At 42.7% G+C, this 25,364-nt stretch overlaps 1 protein-coding gene across 1 annotated transcript in view; it reads right to left on the minus strand.

Annotated features, from left to right (window-relative positions):
- Positions 1 to 11: 11 nt before the first annotated feature.
- The window catches only part of CFAP99 (cilia and flagella associated protein 99), a 30,509-nt gene continuing 5,156 nt past the window's right edge, over positions 12 to 25,364 (minus strand). Inside the window, exons 4-16 of the mRNA XM_035138064.2 lie at positions 24,849 to 24,943; positions 23,746 to 23,858; positions 18,371 to 18,539; positions 16,511 to 16,591; positions 15,377 to 15,448; positions 12,969 to 13,022; positions 12,424 to 12,512; positions 9,646 to 9,850; positions 8,476 to 8,617; positions 6,726 to 6,877; positions 5,734 to 5,939; positions 3,366 to 3,546; positions 12 to 432 (exon numbers count right to left, since the gene is read on the minus strand). Of these exons, the coding sequence (XP_034993955.1) occupies positions 274 to 432; positions 3,366 to 3,546; positions 5,734 to 5,939; positions 6,726 to 6,877; positions 8,476 to 8,617; positions 9,646 to 9,850; positions 12,424 to 12,512; positions 12,969 to 13,022; positions 15,377 to 15,448; positions 16,511 to 16,591; positions 18,371 to 18,539; positions 23,746 to 23,858; positions 24,849 to 24,943 (1,718 nt within the window). The 3' untranslated portion in view covers positions 12 to 273. The remainder of the gene's footprint in view (positions 433 to 3,365; positions 3,547 to 5,733; positions 5,940 to 6,725; positions 6,878 to 8,475; positions 8,618 to 9,645; positions 9,851 to 12,423; positions 12,513 to 12,968; positions 13,023 to 15,376; positions 15,449 to 16,510; positions 16,592 to 18,370; positions 18,540 to 23,745; positions 23,859 to 24,848; positions 24,944 to 25,364) is intronic.

The raw sequence follows: 25,364 nt of genomic DNA on the forward strand, positions 1-25,364 counted from the left end.
GCTGGGGCAGATTGGGTGAGACTTCCTGTTCCCCCAACACCTTTCAGGAGTAGGAAGCAGGGGGTTGGGGGGGGTTGGGGAGGGAGTGCAATAGCCTTAGTGCATTTATTCTCTCTCCCTTTGAGATCAATGGGAGGGAAATCTTGTAATGGTAGGAAACACCTGAAAAAGAATACTGAGATTCCGTGACCCAAAACGAGCTTACAGTATAAAATACCTAGTAGAATAAACGTCTCATAAACAGAAATAAACGTAGAAATAGCTTCGTCCGACTTAAGAGCGCAATATACAAGCCTTGATTCCGTATCTCAAAGTCTCATTGGCCATCCTTTTCTGAGTCAATTCTCTTTCCATAAAACCATGTTGAAGCACCTTGAACTGCCGCTGTTGACTTTCTTCCAACTTCTTCCAGTGATCCTCACGCTGAGATTTCTGTGGAAGCAACACACAAAATATTCCAGTACTGATACAAAGGTGTTCAGTAAGATAAAGCATTTTATTGTCTTGTTCACCGCAAATGTAGATCAGAGGCAGTCCTATTGGACTGTTAGCACTGGCGGTGGCAGCTGGTGGGGCAGAGGAGCAGAGCCACACTCCCGTTGCCAGCATCAGTACAGCTTACCTGGATAGTGTTTGTGGGGAAGGGGCCACTGTTTTTCCCCGGGAGCTCAAGGTGGCATAGGTGATTCTCCTCCACATTTAATGCCCACAACAACCCTGTGAGGTAGGCTGAGAGGCAGTGCTGGCCCAAGGTCATCCAGGGAGCTTCGTGGCCAGATAGGGATTTGAACCCTGGTCTCCCAGGTCCTAGTCCGACATGCTAATTGCTATACCACACTGGCTATATGTTGGGAATAACAAACATAGTAGAATGGAGAGAACCAGTGGGATATTGATTTCTACCTGCAGATTCTGTTGGAAAGACAGGCAAGGGTAGAGATGTCATATTTCAAAAAGTAAAAAGGAGACCCCAAAAGTTGAGGTTTTTTAAAGGAAGAACACCAAATTGTTCAGCTTTTTTAAGACAAACCCCAAAGTTCTTGAGCTTACTTTTAGGGAAACACCAAACCTCCCGCCACCTTCCACAGATTCCCCCCCCCCCCCAGGAATCACTTCCGCCTTTGAAATACCAGTAATGTCCGGGAGATCCCAGACGTATGCCGGCCCTAGACATATGCCAGGTAGTGGGTGTTGCTTAGAGGACATTGAGGAAAACAAGCTAGAAACCCACAAAGAGGCAGACTCCTTCACAGAATTGTTGTAAATGGCAGTAAAGGTAAAGGGACCCCTGACCGTTAGGTCCAGTCACGGACAACTCTGGGGTTGCAGCACTCATCTCGCTTTATTGGCCAAGGGAGCCGACGTACAGCTTCCGGGTCATGTGGCCAGCATGACTACACCGCTTCTAATGAACCAGAGCAGCACACATAACTAAGCAATTGCAAAAATCAAAAACCACACACGGTCATATTTGACTTCAAAAGAGGAAGCTTCTCAAAAATGAGACTGGGAAAAAGCAAGTTGAAAGGGGGAAGTCAAGGGTCAAATCGCCAGAACGTTTGGTAGTTATTCAAAACTACAACAACAGAAGCTTCTGCAGATCACGAAAGGTACTGGCAAGTCCAAGAGGTTGCTAGCAGAGTTGATGAACATAGTCACAAAAGCTATCGGAGGCATGAATGATTCTTTGAGAAAATAAGTTTTGCCTAAATGATGAGAACCAAAAGCCAGGCAAAATAAATGCAAGCAGACAATAAGGGAAGCAAAAACAATTCAATAAACATATTATTAAAAACATTAATACCACCGCCAAAACAATTCTTTAAACATTGGAAGCAGGAAAGTGATTGGGGGGTAGTTGGATAATTGGAAAACAAGGGAGTTAAAGGTGCGCTAAGGAGGAAAGGGAGACTGCAGTGAAACTGAACTATTTGCTTCTGTCTTCACTGCAGTATAGAGCAAATTGCTCAGAAAAAGGGTCTGAAAAACTCAGGCAACAGTGGTGTCAAGACATGAAGTTCTAAGCTGCATTGACAAAAGCTAACAAATATCCATACCCAGATGGTAACCACTTGAGCTTCCTTAAAGAACTCAAATATAAAATTGCTAAGCTTACAGGCCAGTTAGTTTAACATCTGTTCTGGAAAAACTGTTGAAAAATATTATTAAAGATAAAATTGCCAAGCATGCAGAAGAACAGTATTTCTGAAGAATCATCAGCATGGCTTCCACCGTTATGTCCTAACGAAGAGTTCTCCGAGTATGCCTGTAAGTGAACAAAATTAAAAAATTCCTTCCAGTAGCACCTTAGAGACAAACTAAGTTTGTCATTGGTGAGCTTTCGTGTGCATGCACACTTCTTCAGATAAGCGAACAGAAAAGAGGCATTTCTGCCGTCTTTCAAATAGCTCCTAACAAATCTTCAAAAAGTTCCTCGCCAAAGACTCTTGAGTAAGCTTAGCAGTCATGGGGCAGGTCATCTTATGGATCAGTAAAGGCAGGAAGCAGAGACAATTCTCACAATGGATGTGGGACCCGCCAATTATGACCTGCACTGGGAACGGTACTTTCTAGCTTTTTCACAAACTATCTGAAGTTAGGGGTCAGCAGTAAGGGGAGCAAGTTTGCTGCTGGCACCAAATTGTTCGAGGAGGTACCAAAACCAGAGCGTTCCAAAACCAAGGCACGCTTTCCCATAGAAAGGAATGCAAAACGGATTAATCCGTTCCAGACTTTTAAAAACAACCCCTAAAACAGCAATTTAACATGAATTTTACTATCTAATGAGACCACAGATCCATAAAATGAAAGCAATAAACAATGTACTGCAGTCACACAATCAGTAGCTGAACTGGGTTCCACACAGTCGCACGAAAATGAGAGCCACAAAAATGCTAAATAAATAGCAAAAACAGACAGGCCTCAGTGTAACACTTAAAATGGAAGTGTGGAACTCAAAACAGAACATGTCCGACTTCTGAAAAACATTCGCAAACTGGAACACTTGCTTCCAGGTTTGCAGCATTTTGGTTCCAAGTTGTTTGAGTACCAAGGCGTTTGAGAACAAAGTTACCACTGTACATGAATAGGTTGTGAACTGGCAGTGACTGACCAGACAAGATATTAGGATCCCAGTGAACAGCTCAATGAACATGATCCAGTGTGTGGCTGCTGTGAGAAACGCAAATTTCATGGCAGGTATCATTGGGAAAATGACTGAGAATGAAACTCTGAAGATTGCAATGTTTCTATACAAACCTATGATGTGACCACACTTGGAATACTGTGTTCAGTTCCGGCTGCAAAGAACTTATTTCCATGCTATGTTTGGACAGTGATTTACATGAGAACAAGAAGTATCTTACTTTCTTTGGCCTCCAAGATGTGACTGACCCTTCATCGTACTTTAGGGATGCAGTCTGCATTTTCTCAGCTAGCATTTTACGCTCCATAGATTTTTCCATAATCTTTTGTTTTAGCTCTAAAACTTGTTGATCTTTCAAAATGCGTTCGCGAAGTGGAGGCTTGGTTTTTTTTTCCTCCAGTCTGAAGAGCAAATAAGAAAAAAGTAAGAACAAATGCTGTTATTTTTCCATTAATCACAATATCAGATCACCCCTTTTCATACCACTAATCAACCTACAGCTATTAACCAAATAAAATTAGCTCTGTCAAACCTTAATGTGAACTAGGTTTATTTTAATCAAACTCATAGTTCAATCATAAAATAACAATTAAGAAACAAGCTCTGAGACCCTTAACACAATTTAAAAAATTACTGAACACAATGGGTAGAGAGCAAAAAGGATTAATTTCTAAGTTGCACTCTGTGTTGCTTAATGCAACTTAGGAACATGATATTGGCACACGAATTCTCCCCAAAGGTTAGAATAAAATTTGAGAATCACAACCCTTAAAATCTGTTTCTAGTTTCCTTAAGGGAAACTTGTTGAAATTACTACACAAATGGTATTGCATTACTGTACTTTGCAAATGCCAAAAATGTTTTCTTCTCTATCACCTAATTCTTGGAAGGGTTGCAACAAATTTTGTACTTATTGGTACAAAATTGGTACATTGTTACAAGATTTCTGGAATTTAATTGTGACAGAAATGAAAAATACAGTATTACTAAATAAACTACTGTTCAAAATTACAGTTACTGAATATTTTTCATGATACAAAGGTAAAGGGACCCCTGACCATTAGGTCCAGTCGTGACCGACTCTGGGGTTGCGCGCTCATCTCGCATTATTGGCCGAGGGAGCTGGCGTATAGCTTCCAGGTCATGTGGCCAGCATGACAAAGCCGCTTCTGGCAAACCAGAGCAGCACACAGAAACACCGTTTACCTTCCCACTGTAGCAGTTCCTATTTATCTACTTGCATTTTGATGTGCTTTCAAACTGCTAGGTTGGCAGGAGCTGGGACCAAGCAACGGGAGCTCACCCCGTCACAGGGATTCAAACCGCCGATCTTCTGATCAGCAAGCCCTAGGCTCAGTGGTTTAACCCACAGCGCCACCTGGGTCCCTTTTTGATACAAAGGTGTGTATATATATATATATATATATATATATATATATATATATATATATATAGGAACTGAGATCCTGGCAGCTCAAATATTAATTGCAACTCAATGGAAAACCGCCCAAAATCTTACATTGGACGCGGTACCATTCACTATGGAATATAGCTATGATGGAGAAAATTATGCATATTTTGTTGTTTTGACAATGACTAGAGCCTCCAGGTACTTGTTATATAGTTTGTCATTCCTTCATTACATATACAGCAGAAAGCATCATTTTAAGACAACCGTCATCACAAGCATGGCAAATCCTGAAATATACCCGACAATAAAACAGCACTAATATTATTTATCTATGTGAAGAGAACTTTTATTCTTGCTTTTTTCTTTAATGGCTTGGACATTTGTTACTTAACTCATATGTCATACTCTCCAAAATCCCACTGACCAAAATCAACATGCTTGTTTTTTGGTCCTGAGCTCTCACAGGAGCCAGGTGATTATTGGTGCCAGAGCACAAGACAGAAAAAACCAAGCGTCTTTTGGTCTGGCGCTCTGGCATGAGCCATCTGATTCCTGCAAGCCATTCTGGGATCCAATCAGAAGCCAGAATGGATTCTGTAATTCCGGGGTGTCCTGCTTAAATCGGGACTGTTGAGGGGTATGATATGTAACTACTTCTACGTGCCTATTCAATGGTTTTGTTTTCATTTTTTAATTTGCATCTGCTATAGTTGTTCTCTCTGATTTATATACATTATAGAATGAATTTTTTAAAATTACCCAAAAAATCCATTTCAGTCCACTCTGTAAGGACACACCCTGGCTTTTGTGTTTTGTTTTGGAGGCATTTAGTGGTTCTTGTTCTAAAAGGGTGAATGACAAGAATAACCTACTCTTAAGACTTGTTTTTGACATTTCCCAGACAGGCAAGGTCCTTTACCTCTCAAATGGTGATTCTAGTCATCGAATGAGGGCACAAAGAATTCAGATTTACTATTAAATGTCAAATTTTACTCAATTGACTAGACCCCTCAACTTGTGAATATTACTAAAAAGCAGTATTAATTAAACTTCTGAAATCCGTCACAAAATACAGCTATTTCCTATCTATTAACTTGAAGAGCAATTATTTGTTTTGTTTCTGTAAATACACAATCCACAGTTATGTATTATAAATGCTACAGTTCTTTAAACTAACTTCAGTGCAGCTGCTCTTCCAAATTGGTCTCTGAACATGGAGATCTGCTCCAGTTTGTCCAAAAGAAGCTGTTCCTTAGCATATTTTTCTTGGATTATCTGATCCCTCTTCTCCTCTTCAGCCTTCTTCTGAGCTTGTTTCAGTAAGGCTAAGCGTTCCTGCAGTTCTACTATGGACATCTCACCAAGAACACCATGGTTAGGAGTCTACAGAGAAGAGAAACCGGCAAATAAAAATCTTTTTTATTATACAAGCATCCCCCCAATTATGCACGATCAACTCACGTGTGACCATGTATGTGTGCAGCGCCAGAAAATCAATTAATCAATTGAAATCAATTCAAACCTAGAAATGGCAGGGGAGAGCTGGAAAGTCCTCGTGGCTTGTGAGAAGCCCCTTGCCGGAGCCCAAAAAGGCTTTTAAAAAAAGAATGTATGAGTTTCAAAATGGCATGTGGGAGCTCTCACTGCTACCACGCTGTTGGGCAGGGAATCTGTAATGCAGCAAGATCGAGCGCGCTGTTCCCTGCCATTTCTGGTGATCTGGAGGCAAAGGTAGAGCATGAGTTGCTTTTGGTTATGTAGGGTTGTGAACAGCTCTGAATGTTTCATTGCAAAATAATAAATTTCCCTAGTTCCTTGCTCTGACAAGCTTATGCACATGTTGGACCGGAATGTAACCCCCCTGTAAGTGGGGAGTCGGCTGCACATTAAATGACACACAACTCTGACTTCATTAGAAACTTATTTGAGGTTTGAGTTGGAATGGAGAGCTATGGCTGGGTATAGAAATGGCTAGCTATTGCATTGACCAGCAGTTCCTTTAAAGCAGTCGAGCCCTGACAACCTACAGCTGGAGACTTCCAAGAACGTCATTCTCTCTCATCCTAATAAAATCAGGTGCTGGACTGAGATCTTTGGAGGAAGAACAAGGTGGGAAAGTAACAAATAAATGCACACAAGCACTTTTGTAATCTGTCTTAATGAGCTCACCTGGGTTAAGTCAACAAATTTGTGCTTCAGGATAGGCAGATACTCTATTGCTCTTATTTGTTGAATCAGTTCATATCTCTTTTTGAATCTCTCTTCTTCTTCTTTCAAACTCTGAAGTAGGATTTCCTGGCTTTCTTCAGCAACTTCCTGAGCTGTAAATGGTAGGAAAGATGTGCAGTCTCCATAGCAGTGCATAAGGTTAAGCAGAGTGGATTAGTAATGTAAGCTGGGATGCTGTCCAATTCTGTCAAGACCGGAATTTGAATTGGATCTGGGGTTCTCAGTAAGCAGAACACATGGTGATCTTTCAGGCAATCATACCAAAATCTACCCTTCTCTGGTGTTTAGGGGTCTGTGCTTATTGATTCTATCAGTATAGACTTACAGGGATACGGTATATTCCCCTCTATCCTTGCTTATCCAGAGACCTCTAGCTTCTGGAGTTTTCTAATGACACAATTACTGAAATTTGCAAAAAGTATTTGGGCTGGCCCCATGAGACCTTTAAGTGTTATGGGAATCTCTGGACCCAACAAGGCTCCCCAACCCTTTTTGAGGCCCCCACCTCCAATTTTCAAGCAAAATATAGCTGGACAATTCATGGGATTCTGGCTTTCACAAATCCCTCAGTAGCTCTCCAGCTTGGGGACTCAATTATTCATTGTCTCAAAGCTAGTGCTGTATTATATCCTGTAAACTCTGAAAGCGACATAGGAGTTGCATGCTTTGCACAGGGAATGGTCCATTACAGCAAAGCACCCACACAATGAGTTTTCTCCCAATTCACCTGAGCAGTGGCCATGTGATTTTGCAGGTTAATTTAGCATCCTTCTTCCACTTTCCCTCCAGTTGTGGTCTCGTTCATCCTTCTTCTGGACCCGACTAGTCAGAGCTTTGTCACATAGAAAAAACTGGGTAAAGGTAAAGGACCAGTCAAAGGTGTCTATGGGGTTGCAGCACTTCTCTCACTTTCAGGCCGAGGGAGCCGGCATTTGTCCACAGACAGCCTTCCAGGTCACGTGGTCAGCACGACTAAACTGCTTCTAGCGCAACGGAACACTGCGACGGAAACCAGAGTGCATGGAAATGCTGTTTACCTTCCCGCCGCAGCGGTACCTATTTATCTACTTGCACTGGCGTGCTTTCAAACTGCTAAGTTGGAAGGAGCAGGGACAGAGCAACGTGAGCTCTTTAAAGCTAGAAATCGACTTTTTAGGGAAGGGAAGCCTACAATGTACTGCATTGAAGGAGGTTTCGTTTTATATATTGTGACCTTTTTTGTGAACTGCCCTGAGACCTCCAAGTATAGGGTGGTATATAAATTCAATCAATCAATCAATATTAGAAGTATGAGGGAGGGTGGAGGCACATGACTGCCTGATGGGGGGCAAGGACAAAGCACTGGAAGGAGACTATAGAAATGATGCTATAATAATCTGCAAAGTCACAAGGTCTTGGCAAATCAGGACAAGCAAACCATCATGTTTCCCATGCCAGCTACATACAGTAGGCATATTTTGGCGAATCCTTGAACAAAAGCAAATTTGTCACTTGGCTCTCAAATTCTGTGCACACATATTTATCAGTGGAATTTCTCCTCTGGATTTCATATATCTCTCAACAGGAGCTTTTCAATAGCTATTTATAATACAGCACTTGGATCTCTCTCTATATATAGCAATGCTTTGCTGAGCAAATCAGAAGAAAATGTACTTTTTAAAAAGACATACAGATTTGGCACCACTTGTACCTATTTGGTGCTTGTATTTTTGGAGCTTCATCCGTGCTTGCTTCACATTTTTGCGTCCTTCCACCACTTGCTGCACCATTTTTTCCTTTTCCTTCTTTTCTTGAACGCGCCTTTCCGCAACTTGCTGGCTCATTTCCGCTCCCTAAACTCCAAGCAAAATTGAAGCCGGATAAATTAATTACATTGAAAGCTTCTTGCTTTATGGGGTGTTTTTTTTTTACTTTAAGCATGCATTTTTAAAATAAATAAATAAATAAGCAAGCTTCCTTGACCTTAAAATGCTAAGCATTCTTTACTCTTTCAAATCGGAATGAAAGCCCTAAACCTGAGATTGTGGGAGCTACAGATAAAGAAACAAACCTGATTTTAATTATTTTCCTACACCTGGCTGAAGATTACCTGTGTTAGACTGTTGCAGCAAAATCGGCAAAGATAACTGTTGTATCTTAAAGGCTAACAACTTTATTATGACATTCGTGGATCTCCTTTGTCCATTTCTTTAATTCTGATACCAGTATTGTTTCTGAGGCTGTAGACTGCATCATGTTCTACAAGGCAGCCAATGAGTGGCAAATGATGCTCTTATTAATATTGATTATTGATGTGAATGATTGGGCATGGTGGCAGATGCACTCCTTGTAGAACTAATCTTGTGTGATGCAGAATGTGATGCCACACGCTGCCTCACAAAAAGTACTGACATCAGAATTAAAAAGGCAGATAAGGGAAGTGAACTCTATATAGGATGGGGGTTTGTTTGTTTTTTTTGGGGGGGGAGGAACTCTCCACCACCACATACTGCAGGCACCTATACACAGATCCCACTGATCATTATGTCAGGTGACTGACAGGCACCCACCCCACCCATCAGAGTTGGTCCAACATGGTGTAGAAATTTATGATCAGGCTCACCGGCTGGATCCGGTTCCTCACTCCTGCTTTAAAGTGCAAATGATGGGTGCCCTGATACAGTTTAAAGGACCACAGAGGTGGAGGCAAAGAAATGATGTCAGAATATAATGCCACTTTAAAGTTTAAAACAGGATAGGGAACTTGATGTTGACTTTGCCTCTTCTGCACACCATCTTCCTCATTTTGCCATTGAACATACCCACACACAGGAGTCATGGCGAGATAAAATATGAACAGTATACTGTACTAAAAGAGTACCTCTTCTCTCTTCTGCTCAGCTATTCTATGGTTTTCCTGAATGCGATTCTGACGTGCAATAATGGCCTCCTCGTGGCTTAGCTGACCTTGCAGCCTCTTGCATTCTGTATCTGCCAGCTTTTGGTTCAGATCTCTCTCGTACTTTTCTTTTTGCCATTCCAGAAACTCAGAAGGATCCCGAGCCCCTCGTAAAAGCTGTTCAATCCTGTAAGAAAAAGAAAACAAGCTGCTCTGAGGAGCTGAACAGAGAAGAGCTGTCACGGTGAACATGGCATTACACAGGAACATAAGAAGTGAGTTTAAATGAGGCAAAAAAAAAACCATTTTAAAAAATCCTGATTATATAGACACTGACCAGCGTGCCTCAACTGGTCTGTGGTTACCTTGGGAAGATTTTGGGACTATGGTAAAGAACTCACTGAAAACATTACCTCAGAGTTCACAAGTAGTGTAAATAAAAATCCCATTCATAAGTTTATAGTGATTGCTACAAAGTCTCTGTTGTCCAATAATGAAGTCTTTGCTTCAGTTAGTTTTTTGTTTCATTCATCTAACGTAGCATTCAGTTTTCAGCAGTGGTCAGCTCCTAAGTAGGGCAGGAACAATTGCATCCACATGTTCTTTGTCTCCAGTAGCTAGTCCACGGGTATCCCACTTCTGTACATGTATCTATTCTACAAATATTTGATAGAGCTTTCCCCCATAAATGTGCCTAACTAATCCCTTTTTTAAAAGCTGTCTAGGTTCCTGGTCATCACCAATCCTGTGCTAGTGAATTCCATGTATTGTTTGAAGTCATTCCTTTTTCCTATCCTCAGCCTACACTCACCAGCCCTACTGAAGAGGCCCCTCATGAGGCCGGAGGAACATCGCCCGGCTAATGTTTTGCTTATTTAATATGCTGTAAACCGCTTTGAGATTCTTATTAAAAATATAAAGCGGTATAATTTTTTTTTAAAAAAACAACCTACTGTCAGTCAATGTCATTTGTCTGGAACTCGTAATACAGTGCTACGAAAGAGAACTTTCTATTATCTCTATAATTTTATACAGATAATTATATAAACTTCTATCAAGTCATGGCTGCGTATACCTACTTGATTTTGTTTTGGAAAATATATTATTGTATTTCAGCAGTGTGATCTTGGGATACAGTGATTTGAAATATTGATTTGTTTTTGTAATGTACCCTGTTTCTCATATTTTAAGACATACCCATAAAATAAGCCATAGCAGGATTTTTAAGCATTCAAGAAATATAAGCCATACCCCGAAAATAAGACATAGTGATAGGCACAGCAGCAATGCTGGCCATGGCAGGAGGAGGAAGAAAAAAATAAGACATCCCTTGAAAATAAGCCATAGTGTGTTTTTTTGAGGAAAAAATAAATATAAAACATGTCTTATAATATGAGAAACACGGTATTACCAGTAATGACCGCTCCCCACATCAAGTGGGGGGCGACTTTTGCGTGGTTGCGCACAGCCCCCTGAATCCCAGTGCGGCTTCTGGTAGTTCGGACTGACTTCATCCTCCCCAGGTATCCGCCTACCTCAGTCACCCGCCCAATTCTGCCTGGGGAGGCGTTGCCAGGGAATTGGCCAGGTAAGGGGAGGGACCGCCCTGCCCACACAACAGAAGGTGGAGCTTACCTAGGAAGCAGCAGTCGGCTCCAGAGCTTCTCCCACCCTCCCCTCCCTCAATTAAGTCTTCTTTTGCAGGTTAAGCTCTTCTCCACAGGTACGCAGGCGCTGCTACGTCAAGGTCGCTGTTGAAGGGCCGGAAAGGAATTTTCCTGTATTGGCAGGTTTCGCCTTCCCCGCAGCAAAACGTCACAACTTTCAGGCCTTGGGCGGAATCCTTTAGTCTATCTTCCTAAATGGGGGGTGGGGGGTGGCGGGAAGCGATGACCCATGCCCCCCTTGCGGCGGTGATACCAGAGTTCCCCGTTAAAGGGGTCTTGAGGGGAGGCATTGGTCATACGCCAAGAGGCTGTCATTGCTCTCCCCTCCAGCAGCGGCGAACGGGGGGCGGGCTCTCTGCTTGAACATATGTTCTCCAGAGCCAGCCCAATCCCCACACATTCTGGATAACCCCGATGTCCCCCAGATCCCCGGCTGGAGACTGGGAAGGATAAACGCCCAATGCCTGAGCCAAGGTCTCCCTACATCTGAATCTTAATAAAGTTGTGGCCAATTTTAATCCCATAGCAAGTTGTCTTGAGTCATTATTCCGCTCAGGGGCCGCCTGGGGTTTGGGGGGCTCCGCCAGTCCACGCAAAGCACTGTTTAAGAGGTCTGAATTGCAGTCCTTCACCACCCCAAATTTGGGCTGGACTGTAGAGGACTGTATGGCATATTCTTAGTATGCCTTCTGCTCATGCACGGCTCTGGCCAGCCTCTCTGGCCTTGTCATCACCTGACATGAATTGACTGAGACTGCACCTTCGAACATATGCAACACCACAGGGATAAACAAACAGTGAGTTCAGGAAAGGGTACCAGCTAATAATTAGTGAACTTTTCACTAATGAAGCAGTAAGAAGCTTCTGATGAGCTGGCCTCTGGAGTCTTTAATGAAGGTTTGGAAAAGAAGTGAATAATTATATTAAGAACAACTGATTAATTCACTTTAATGCAATGCTGAGATTCCTGAATTACAGCGGCGTGGACTACATGACCTTTGGGGTACCTTCAAACTCTACAATTCTGTGATTCTGTGACATCTTTCAGTTAATGCATGAGCACAAACAGAAGCAGACAAAGAGTAAAAAGTACCTATTAAGTTCCTGCTCCACTTTTCGTTGGTAAAGGACACCTTCTCTTAAGATCGCTGTTGTGTTTAGTTTCACAGGTACGTTGTCAATCTGCCAGGAAATTTAGTACATAAATAGAGAATTACAAAAGGCAATACAAAAAGAATTACAAAAGCAATCAAGAATCTTGAAATGATTTAAATATAATAAAGGCGGTTTTAAAAAGCTTTAATAAATGGTGCTGAAAGTTTGAATCCACAGATGATATGCATACTGCTAGGTATCCAATAAAATTCTAAATAACTTTTTAAGGACTTCAAATGGTTAATGTAATACCTTCATTTGTATTTTGAACACTTCAGCATCCCCCATGTATTACACTGAGCTAAGGGTATGATGGACAAGGAAAATATTATTTAAACCAGGATTCTTACCTAACTAAGATATTTAATTATTAAAGAGAGGTGTGCCTCTCAAATGCAGAGCTATTAACTTTTATACCAAATCTGAAAGTTTACCTCTTACTTCAGGATAACATAATCAAACAAAATCAAACAGGTTGCTCACCTCCCCTTTGATCTTCTGAGCTTGAAACCTCTCCGGAACAGCCTGAATTAAACCCTAAAAATATAATATAATATAAATATAATAATTATTTCACTTAGTGGTATACTGCCTCTGAACACGAAAAGTCAGCATTTATTTATTTTACATAAGTTCTATCACACACATTCACCATAAATTTATGTCCCGATGTGGCTCATAGCTCACACTTTGAAGCTGCAATCCTATGAGCAATTTCCTGGGACTAGACCCCATTGTATACAATGGAATTTACCTCCAAGTAAGGATTATACTAAGGATGTGGGTGGCGCTGTGATGATACCACTGAGCCTTGGGCTTTCCAATCGGAAGGTTGGCTGGCAGTTTGAATCCCCACGACGGGGTGGTCCCAGCTCCTGCCAACCTAGCACTTTGAAAGCACGTCAAAGTGCAAGTAGATAAATAGGTACCGCTCCGGCGGGAAGGTAAACGGCGTTTCTGTGCACTGCTCTGGTTTTGCCAGAAGCGGCTTAGTCATGCTGGCCACATGACCCAGAAAAAACTGTCTGCGGACAAACGTCAGCTCCCTCGGCCAGTAAAGTGAGATGAGCGCTGCAACCCCAGAGTCGTTTGCAACTGGACTTAACTGTCAGGAGTCCTTTACCTTTACCTTTAAGGATTACACTGTATGTCGTTATTCTATACTAGTTGTGTTGTTTTAGTAGTCAATACAAAAACTGCAGTTCAATATTATTATTATTATTATTATTATTATTATTATTATTATTATTATATTTATTTATACCCCACCCATCTGGCTGGGTTTCCCACTCTGGGCGGCTTCCAAGAGAAGAATAAAATAATCGATTAAAGATTAAAAGCCTCTCTAAACAGGGCTGCCTTCAGATGTCTTCTCAAAATCTGGTAGCTGTTTTTCTCTTTGGACATCTGATGGGAAGGCGTTCCACAGAGCGGGCGCCACCACCGAGAAGGCCCTCTGCCTGATTCCCTGCAACTTGGCTTCTTGCAACAAGGGCCCCTGGCACTGGATCTCAGTGTCCGGCAGAACGATGGGGGTGGAGACGCTCCTTCAGGTATACTGGACTGAGGCCATTTAGGGCTTTAAAGGTCAGCACCAACACTTTGAATTGTGCTCAGAAATGTACTGGGAGCCAATGTAGATCTTTCAAGACTGGTGTTATGTGGTCTCAGCGGTCGCTCCCAGTCACCAGTCTAGCTGCCGCATTCTGAATTAGTTGTAGTTTCTGGGTCACCTTCAAAGGTAGCCCCACGTAGAGCACATTGCAGCAGTCCAAGCAGGAGATAACTAGAGCATGCACCACTCTGGCAAGACAGTCTGCAGGCAGGTAGGGTCTCAGCCTGCGTACCAGATGGAGCTGATAGACAGCTGCCCTGGACACAGAATTGACCTGCGCCTCCATGGACAGCCGTGAGTCCAAAATGACTCCCAGGATGCGCACCTGGTCCTTCAGGGGCTCAGTTACCCCATTCAGGACCAGGGAGTCCTCCACGCCTGCCCGCCTCCTGTCCCCCACAAACAGTACTTCTGTCTTGTCAGGATTCAACCTCAATCTGTTAGCCGCCATCCATCCTCCAACCGCCTCCAGGCACTCACACAGGACCTTCACCGCCTTCACTGGTTCTGATTTGAAGGAGAGGTAGAGCTGGGTATCATCTGCATACTGATGAACACCCAGCCCAAACCCCCTGATGATCTCTCCCAGCGGCTGCATGTAGATGTTAAAAAGCATGGGGGAGAGGACAGAACCCAAAGGCACCCCACAAGTGAGAGCCCAGGGAGCTGAACACTCATCCCCCACAACCACTTTCTGAACACGGCCCAGGAGGAAGGAGCGGAACCACTGTATGACAGTGCCCCCAGCTCCCAAGCCCTCTAGATGGTCCAGAAGGATGTCATTGTCGATGGTGTCAAAAGCCGCTGAGAGATCCAGCCGAACTAGGAAACAGCTCTCACCTTTGTCCCTAGCCCGCCAGAGATCATCAACCAGTGCGACCAAGGCAGTTTCAGTCCCATGATGAGGCCTGAATCCCGACTGGAAGGGACCAAAATGGTCCGCTTCTTCCAGGTATGCCTGGAGTTGTTCAGCAACCACTCGCTCAGTCACCTTGCCCAAGCATGGAAGATTTGAGACTGGGCGATAGTTGGCCATATTGGCCGCATCTAAAGATAGTTTTTTAAGAAGCGGTTTAATGACCGCCTCTTTCAGCGGGTCTGGGAAGGCTCCCTCACAGAGAGAAGCATTCACCAACCGGCGAAGCCCATTGCCCATTATGATCTTAACAAGGAAATCTCAATAAAATGATTGATCCTAACGTCCCAATATTAGAGGCAGACTTATTATTCATTCCCACACTACTGAAATATGTATATTCATGCTGATTTTACTTACAGCGCCACAGTGACATCCAGGTTGGGGGATTGCACAAGCAAACTGGTTAACATTCGCGTCCAGCAGCAGTTCCTAAAAGGGAGAAAATGATTTTAATAACATGATACCTTTCCCCACTTTGTGTAGTGGGGGCGCAGCGGGTGTAGAAAGAGAAGGTGAAATTAAAGTGGATGAAGTTGGCTGACACTTTAGTTCTCCTCCAGGGATGTTCGGCTGTGTGAAAACATCAATGAAGATATTAATGGCAAGCTAGGGGTGAAAAGGTTTAACAGTTTGTGGGGAGAGTAGATCAAATGTACCCAGGATAGAGGACAGGGATGAATTGAAGATGCAAAGTACAGTCTCTAAAGGTCCCTTGAGACATCATTTTCATTGCAAATTCATGATTATTTGTGCTCATGATGCTATTGGGGTGGTCACTAGTGATCATGTTTTGCTGCAGTAGACAAACAGCAGCAAATACATCAAACTAGGGACTTGTCCACACTTCGCTTGTCCCGTGCCTAGAAAACGCAGGTGCAAAGCAACTTTTCAAAGTGCTTTTCCGACTGCCCCACTCTTTTCCGCTCTTCGCCGCTGAATTGGAGCAAATGTCAACCCACAGAAAACCTGCTTGACATTCAGTTTCCCTGAGGGAAAGTGGTGGGGCAAGCGGCAGTGTGGACAAGCCCTAGATCAGGGGTCCCCAGACTTACCGGGCTTTGGGCCGGTTCCCACCGTGCTGATCGCGCGGCGGGCCGGAGGGCGGGGGAGTGCGCGCCCGTGCGGGCCGGTGGGCGGGGGAGTGTGCGCCCGTGCGCATGCACACGGGTGCTTACTGGCGCGGCGGCGCGCTTCCAGGTTGGAAAAGGTGCCGGAAATTGTTTGTGCGCATGCGTATGGGCCTCCCCCGACCCGGAAGTGCACCAGAAATGACCTCTTCTGGGTCGGAAGAGGCCCATACGCATGCGCACAAAGGATTTTCGGCGCTTTTTTCCGACCTGGAAGAGCGCCGCCGCGCCGTAAGAGCGGGCGGCGGCGAGCGGCAGGGGTCGTCGCGGGCCGGATTGGGAGCCCAATTGGGCCGCATCCGGCCCCCGGGCCGTAGTTTGGGAACCCCTGCCCTAGATTATAAAGAGATAACACTGAACTTGCCTCTGCTTTGCGACGATTCTTTAGTTTAATTCCTTCTAGGCGCTGCTTCAGTTTTTGGGGTTTATAAGTACTTTTAGGAACCTAAGCACACAGAAACAATAATTTTTGATTAGAAGTACTAGGTAACAAAGAGGCCTGAAAGGATCTCAATAACATATATTTCAACAGTTTGAACTAAAGAAAACCCCTGCTGATTTAGACCAAAGGCATATCTAGTCCAGCATCCTATTTTTCACGATGCCTAATCAATTGCTTCTGGGAAGCCCACAAGCAAAGTGTGAGCACAGTAAGTACCACTTTCCCATTGCTTGCCAGCAACTAGTATTCAGTGGCAGGTTGGATTTGGTTACAGGTAGGTAGCCGTGTCGGTCTGCCGTAGTCGAAACCAAAGAAAAAAATTCCCTCCAGTAGCACCTTAGAGACCAACTAAGTTTGTCATTGGTATGAGCTTTTGTGTGCATGCACCCTTCTTCAGATACACTGAAACAGAAGTCACCAGACCCTTATATAGAGTGAGAGGGTGGGGAGGGGTATTACTCAGAAGGGTGGTGGGAAAGGGTGATTGGCTGATAGGTGTGGTAAATCAAATCCAAGGATTTTATTTAAATTAAATTAAATTAAATCACGGTTTAAATCACTAGTCAGTAAGAGTTGATTTAAATAATTTTTTTACAGAAAGACTCATTCTTGCTGGTATCATCTTAATATTTACAACCAGATAAAGGTTGCATTTTTGGAATAATAAATTTCCAGAGTAGTTTTTACAGTTATATCAAAAATTACTGATTTGGTTATATTATGAGAAATAATATTTACAACCAGATGAAGGTTTCATTTTTGGAATAATAAATTGTCAGAGTAGTTTTTACAATTATATCAAAAATTACTTATTTGGTTATATTATGAGAAATACATAGACAGATAATTATGAAATTATTGTGAGATTTCATAAGTTAACTGTTTATATTTGGACAACTTTTCTGCTGTGCTTTATTGGAAGGAGAAAAATAATCATTTCCTTCATAACAAATTAAACAATTTATTTAACTAAAACAATAACATTAGAGCATGTTTATCCATGTTTGTTAACTGATGTGGTTAAACAATTAAAAAAAAACTTAGACTGAGCTTTAGCATACATGAAAAACATAAAATAAATCCTTATTTCCTGAAGAATAGCCTTTGGACTGTAATGTAACTTAAATGGAAAACTATTTTTTAGAAAGATTTTTCCTCCAAAAGCATTTTAGTTTAAAAATCCAATTTAAATTTTAAATTTAAAAAACACCATTTTTTATATTAAAAAAAATCATTGATTTTTATCCACCCTGTTCAGTGGCGTATAGCCTTTGAATCTAGTTTCCATATACTCATCGTGACAAGCAGACATTGGGAGCTCCATGAATTGATCATTCATGGATTTGTTTAATCTTCTTTTAAAGCTGTGGCCACCAGCACATCTGGTATACTTTCTTTTCTGAATCTACTTCCAGCCCCAATTACAGTATTATGAGAAGGTATAGGTGCCGGGTATCACCCACCTTTGGGGGGTACCTGGCGTGTACATGTATGGCTCAGGGAGGCCCGACAGGACCTGCCACGGGTAAGCCAACTGGGGCCGCCGCAGCTGCAGGTAGCCCTGGCAAGGCCCAATGGCATGCTTGCTGGGGCTGATGGGACACTGGGGCTGATGGGACACAGTGACACTGCCCTACAGAAAAAACAAGATTTTTATCGGCTTCATCTTCAATAACTAATACGTAGTGCTTTCTTCAACAATTGAGGTGTGCCTTTTAGAGTCTAGGGTTCAGATATTATCAGAAATCAGACAAACTTTCTTTGGTAAAAAGCAGCACTCACAGGCTTCGTTTTTTCTACTTGTGGAATTAGCTCAGGAACCGTAATAGCTCGTGGATTAGGGACTGTCAAGTTAAACGCCTTTGGTTCAGTTGTCTCTGACGCTGGAGCAGTGAATTTAATAGATTTGTCATCAAGCTGATCAATCAGTTGTTTCACTTTGGGCTGCCATCTTCAAACAAAAAGAATATACAGTATAACCTTATTTTCATTTTTTATCGTATATTATTTTCTAACAGACTATGGAAGAGAGGAATCACAGTTCAGTGGGAAGTACATTTTTCGTATGCAGAAGTTTCCAGGTTAAACCTCCAGTTAAAAGAATCAGGTCATGTGAAACACTTCTGCCTTGACAGTTGCAGAGGTGGAGAAACAGTCTGACATGGTTAAAATCAAGTCCCTTTATGCCTGTTAACTTTGGTAAATATAAACTCTATACAGTTTTTCCCAATGCCCTTTAAAAATTTACCCAGCCTTTTAGGTTGAGTATGAATATAAACATTAATATAGAATGTCTTCCAGTTTCATGAAATCCATGACCATATCATATGTGGCCTGAATGACCCAATTTGTAGTAAGTTTTTGGGAAGTACAGTTTCAAATATTTGATGGAATGCGCCAATCAGGCTCTGAGAAGTACCTGTGATGCTGCTATACTACCCAAAAGCAAGATAATGAGGCCTCCCTGCTACCCATCAGAGAATTCAGCAGGCCGTATAAACAGCAGCCTCATCTTGCAACATCTATTGGAGGATGTCTTCTCCCAACACCAAAAAGCACCAATCTGAAGCTGCTAATCTTTTTAAAAACGTATAATCAAGAATACACACCACTCAGTCACCTCTTAATTATTTCAAGGTAGAAAAGTACAAGAGACAACCCACCACTCCCCTCCCCTCAAATACATAAAACTAATATGAATTTAAGAGTTTTAGTTGGCCTAAAGAAGGAAGGAGTTGCCCTCCATCATACAGATTACAGAGAAAAGTAAATCCCTTTTACTTTCCCCATAACGACCCCTGGACCTACCGTATATGTCTGCCATTTGGGAAGTTTAATCCACTCTGGGGGGCACTCCTGTGCCTTAAAAAAAATCTAATTCTGCCCAAAGGGGAGCAAGTTATAACTAGATTCCCTAGAAGAGTAAACCCAGAGGCACAGAGCTTTATTTTATACAGAGTAGCTTGGAATCTAAATTACAAATCAAAGTGGAAAGAGCGAGTCAAAAACATATTGGGTTGTTGTTATTGTTTAAAACAGGCACGTCCAACAGGTAGATCGTGATCTACCGGTAGATCACTGGACATCTGTGGTAGATCACTGGCTCCCCCCAAAGCAGCTCAACAACTTTAGCTCCCCTAAAAAAAAGCTCAACATTTTTGTCCTGCACCCCCCAAAAATGTAGCTTCCTCCTCCCTAAAAGAAGGTCAACAACTTTGACCTGAACCCCCCAAAACAGGGCTTTCCTCCTCCCTAAAAAGCTTAACAACCTTGACCTGAACCCCCCAAAAGGAGGTAGATCACTGCCAGTTTTTAACTCTCTGAGTAGATCGCAGTCTCTTGGGAGTTGGCCACCCCTGGTTTAAAACACAGATACAAGATAAATCTTGGCCCCTGTGCACTACTCCTAGGAAATAGTATCATGAAGAGGCGGCCAAACCAGGGATACATAACCCACCAGGATTTCTCTGTCTGAACCCCTGGAGAGCTGCTGCCTGTAAGTCTAAACAACACTTAGCCAGAGGATCTGTATGGTCTGACTTGGTATAAGGCAGTTTCCCCTGTTCCTGAGAACGTTAATAACAAGAGGATTACAGAGGAAAGGTCGTGCAGCACCGAACTGAAGCGGAAACCACAGTGCCCAACAGCTGACTCAAACACTTCCTGTATGGCAAAGCAGGAGGGCCAATGCACTACAACTACTTAGGCTGCTTCCCTATGCACACTTACCTGCGAGGAAGCTCTATGGAACACAGCTGGCCTTACTTCTAAATGAATATGCAGAGGTTTGCACTGTTCACAACTTCAATGTTTGAAGTTTCTGATTCTGCTTGTTTTGGGTCACTAATAAAGTCCCATATTTACGTTTTATTCTGAATAACTTTTGTTTTCTTTGTTTATTATTGTTGTTATTGTTATTGTTATTGTTATGTATTACATTTGTTAGTTGCTATACACAAAGGTTTCAAAGCAAGCTAAGGAGATAAAATACAAATCAGATAAAATCCATTAAAAGCCAGAAAATGTAAAAAAAACAAAATACAATATGAATTCCTAAAACTGCTCAACAACACAGAGGTAGCCAAGGCAGCTTCCATGGCAAAACCAGGGCTGAATTCTGATTGAAATAGATCTAAAAAAATCAGTTACATCCAAGAAAGCCTGGAGCTAGTTAGTGACCACCTGCTCAAAAATCCTGCCCAGGAAATGGACAATATTGATTTAAATTCATGGATTCTTACCACTGCTGCCTTTACTTTATTTACTTAGAGCATTTGTACCTGCTCTTCAGCCAAAAAAGCTCTCAGGAGGTGCCGGATGGAGCTGGGCCTCCAGCAAAGCAGATTCAATGAACCCTGCTTCCTAGCTCTCTTAGACACAAAGGGACTATTTTCTATAGGCTCCATGACCCAAACCTCTTTGCTAGCTTTTATCAGCCATAAGGGGCAAGGAGCCACAGTTTCCCATACTGGTCCAAGTCCCTTGTCCTCAAGTCGCACCAACTGAAATTTTGGCAACAGAACAGGACTAGACTGCACTCTAGAGACTTCTCGAGATTCACCTGTGATGATAACCTAATCAAAGTCATGATGGGTGCAAGCAATTTTATCTTCAAAATGTTTTTTAAACAAGTCAAAGCTGGCCACTGTCTGTTCCACCTGCCGTAATATAAAATGCCTCATTACTACCTAGAAAAACTCCACTGGATGGCATAGTGAAAATGTGATGGAAACAGCTGCCGTATTTTTCGCTCCATAAGATGCACTTTTTTCCTCCTAAAAAGTAAGAGGATATGTCTGGGCGTCTTATGGAGCGAATGCATGGTCCCTGGAGCCGGATTTCCCAGGGGTGAAAAGCAGATTGTTCCTTTTTTTTTTTTAAGAGCTAAAGGCTAACAAGAGGGAAAGAGGGAGTTGAAAGGAATCCGGTCAACAGCTGATTGCAAGAGATCGGGGAGGGAGATAAGGGATACTAGCTCCCTTCCAGGCCCCGTCCCCTTGCCCAGGCCTCCATTGTTTTATGTTCTGCAGAGGGAGGCTGCAGCGACATGTGACTGGCTGATTAGATTATCTGTCTGGAAACTGTAGAAATGGCTCCCTTTCCTTTCCTAAAGAAAATGCAGAACCGTGAATTGAACCCCGTAAAAACAGGATTTTTGCCCTTTGCAAGGTAAGCTCGGCAACTTTGAGCTGATCCTCAAAAATTGAGCTTTCCCCCTTTGCAAAAAAGCTGCAGAACTGTGAGCTGATCCCCCAAAAACGGGGCTTTTCCCATTTGCAAAAGAAGCTGCAAGAAGCTGCACAACTTTGAGCTGATCCCAAAAAACCCGGGCTTTCCCCCTTTCCTCATCTAAAAATTAGGTGCGTCATTTGGTCAGGTGCATCTTATGGAGCGAAAAAATATAGTACGTTCTTATTTGCTGTCTTCACTAACAATGAGTAGGCTTGTTCATCTGGAGTTTTCATTCACTTGCATTCAAGCCACTGCCCAGCTTGTTTCATTGCCCTAAACTTTGGAATACAACAAGCAGGCAAGTCAGAAAGGGTGCCTAGGGATGAATATGTCAGTGGTCTAGATCAGCTGCACATTCCACGGGTCATCCTGGGATTTCACAGGACTGCCAGGCACATCAGATGGAAAATCCTACAGAGCTGTCTGGAAATCAATTGCCTCCATTAACCTCTGAGGGTAGATAATTCTATCAGGGCCTCCACTTCTGAGGAGGGGGGAAATGGTTGAAGCCACCACCACAACAACAACAACAACAAATTTATTTATTTATTTATTTATTTATTTATTTATTTATTTATGCATGCCCTGTCCATCTGGCTGGGTTTCCCCAGCACTCTGGGTTTCCCCAGCAGCTTCCAACAAAGATTAAAAATACATTAAAACATCAGTCATTAAAAACTTCCCTAAATCTCAGCAGAATGTGATCTCACCTGTTGTATTATCAAATCATCCTCTTTCTACCTGGTTGAAAAAATCAGATCAGCGCTGAGGACAGCTATATGACATTGGGACAGACCCATGGTTGTTATGGGGGCCATGGAATCCTGAGACACCTCAGATTTAGTGGACTAGGCATGTATGTTGAAGTTCTCCAGAACCAACAGTCTGGGAGTCCTCAAGACCACATCTGAGACCACCTCTGCCAGCTCAGGCAGGAAGACGACTGGGCACCAGGGCAGGTGGCAAACCGACAGAATCCCTAATCTGTCCTGACTTCCCAGTACAGACACACTAGATCCCAATTTAAGCAGACTGGAAGCCTGCAGAGAGATGGAATTCCTACGGACTACAACCCCACCCCACCCCTCAAATCTGCCCTGATGATGCATCAAGTACCCAGATAAGACCAACTCCACCCTTTTGCTTACCCAAGTCTTGGTAATACAAACAGTTCAGCCTCCTCACAAATAAATATATAAATTACTAGCTGGCCCAGCCACGCGTTGCTGTGGCTCAGTCTGTTAAGTGGAGCCTCAGAGTCCCCCTTCAGACTCGCTTCACATTCAGAGTCCCCCTGTTTTACGTGTGTTATGTTTACACAGGCGCATCTCTGTGACTCCCCCCACCCTGCTCTGACCCATGACCTATCCCGCCCCCTCCTCCTCCACCCCCCACCCAGGCAAGCCCCACCACCACTCGGCCTAGTCTGCAAAGCCAAGCCAAGATGCTGTGGAGAGGGAAGCTTTCCTAGGTGCAGTACCAGTGTAGCCGTCGCTAGAAGGCGCTGTGTTGCAACCTCTCCTGTGCTCCCAGCATGCACTTTCATATGATTTGTGAGTTCTGAAACACGGCGTTTTGGGGTTTTTACCTGGCGTAGGTGACACATCTGTCTTTGAAAATGGTATGGGGTCACTCGGGTAGTCACATTTGACTTTGTGTCCAAATTTCGGTCAAGAGGTTTTGTTGAACATTGGAGATGATGGAACATACCCAGTTTACATTTATATACATATATATAGATAAACTAACCATGTTGAATTGGAATTTTTGGGATGCAAGTGATGCTTAAAATAATCTAGTTATCATTAATTTATTAACAGACACAAACTGAAATCCTATGCCACTTTCTGAGAGTAATCACCATCAGACTTAATGAGACCCTTTTCTGATTTAACACAAATGGGATTGTACTGATTATTGCTTACCTTAGCAATGGTTCGATCCAGTTTTCTTTTACATATGCAGAATCATATATCTGGTTCCATTCATCTTTTATCCATGTGTGCAAATTTACAACATTGAAAAAAAATCTGAGGAACTAAAAAGAATTTGCTCTAGTTAAATTAAAATAATAGAAAACCCAGGAGCTGCCTTAAACATTGGATCAGATATTGTACTTTGTCCAAATAACTGCATCCAGTGCTGTTTTTCTGGCAGTACGCATACCCCTAAACATTTTGTGAATCTAAGTTTGGCCTCATTGAAGGGCAGTATTTCAATACGAGTAGGAAAACGAGAGTACCCCTAAACATTTTTTTAGGGGGCGGGGGGGAAAGCACTGACTGCATCCAATCCACATCAGTTCCTATGCCTATTTGAAGTCTGTTGCAATTACTGAATATCCTGCAAACACAGGGTTAGATTGAGAGTTATCGGGGGTGGGGGGTTATTGGGTTGTTGTTTTTATTTTGATTATGTACTTTGTGGTTTTATATTCTGATTTTATCCTTTGAACCACCCTGAGACCTGAGTGTAAAAGGTAAAGGTAAAGGGCTCCTGACAGTCAAGGCATATAGAATAATAGGGACCCAGGTGGCGCTGTGGTTAAAGCACTGAGCCTAGGGCTTGTTGATCAGAAGGTCGGCGGTTCGAATCCCTGTGACGGGGTGAGCTCCCGTTGCTTGGTCCCAGCTCCTGCCAACCTAGCAGTTCGAAAGCACGTCAAAACGCAAGTAGATAAATAGGAAGCGCTACAGCGGGAAGGTAAACGGCGTTTCTATGTGCTGATCTGGTTTGCCAGAAGCGGCTTTGTCATGCTGGCCACATGACCTGGAAGCTATACGCCGGCTCCCTCGGCCAATAATGCGAGATGAGCAACCCCAGAGTCGGTCACGACTGGACCTAATGGTCAGGGGTCCTTTACCTTTATAGAATAATTATATGGTGGACAACCTTTGTCTGTTATCATTATTGATATCCAGATATGTAATTTAATATATTATTGGGGGAAACCAGTTAACCCATAATGGATAACAAAAATGTTGGATTAAAAAAAAAATAATTGCTTAACTACATCATTTTTATTTACCTTACATATTTTAACAGGATCTGCTGCCTTGACCATTCTTGAGAACTGCTGAAGTCCAAGTTCATCCAATTGAAAAGTGGCCAAATAACAAACAACTACCAGAAACAAAATAAGATGTGTATTACATGGATGAATATGGATAATGATACAAAACTGACAACTTTACTGGACTAACGCAGAGTTAGTATATAGAAGGGTTCTCAAATTTTTGATCCCCAGGAGTCACATGAAAATTACTGAGGCCCACCAGTTACAAAATGATGGTGCAGAAGCAGAGCAAGTCACATCACATAACTGTAGCAGGTGGAGTTAAGAGTTTGCCATAGTCAGCTGCCAATGACAGACATTATTTTCTATTGATATCTTACCCCTCCAGAAATTCCCAACTTCTTTGCCACAGTGATTTCCTTGTGGCAAGGAGTTCTCTGGTTCAGCTTTTCTCAAGCTCATTACAGTGTGTCTAGCGGTTTCATGACTCAGCCTCACCATTTTAGGCAGAACCTGCTCATCCAGAGG

This window comes from Zootoca vivipara, chromosome 5, assembly GCF_963506605.1.
Source record: "Zootoca vivipara chromosome 5, rZooViv1.1, whole genome shotgun sequence".
NCBI classification, from domain to species: Eukaryota; Metazoa; Chordata; class Lepidosauria; order Squamata; family Lacertidae; genus Zootoca; species Zootoca vivipara.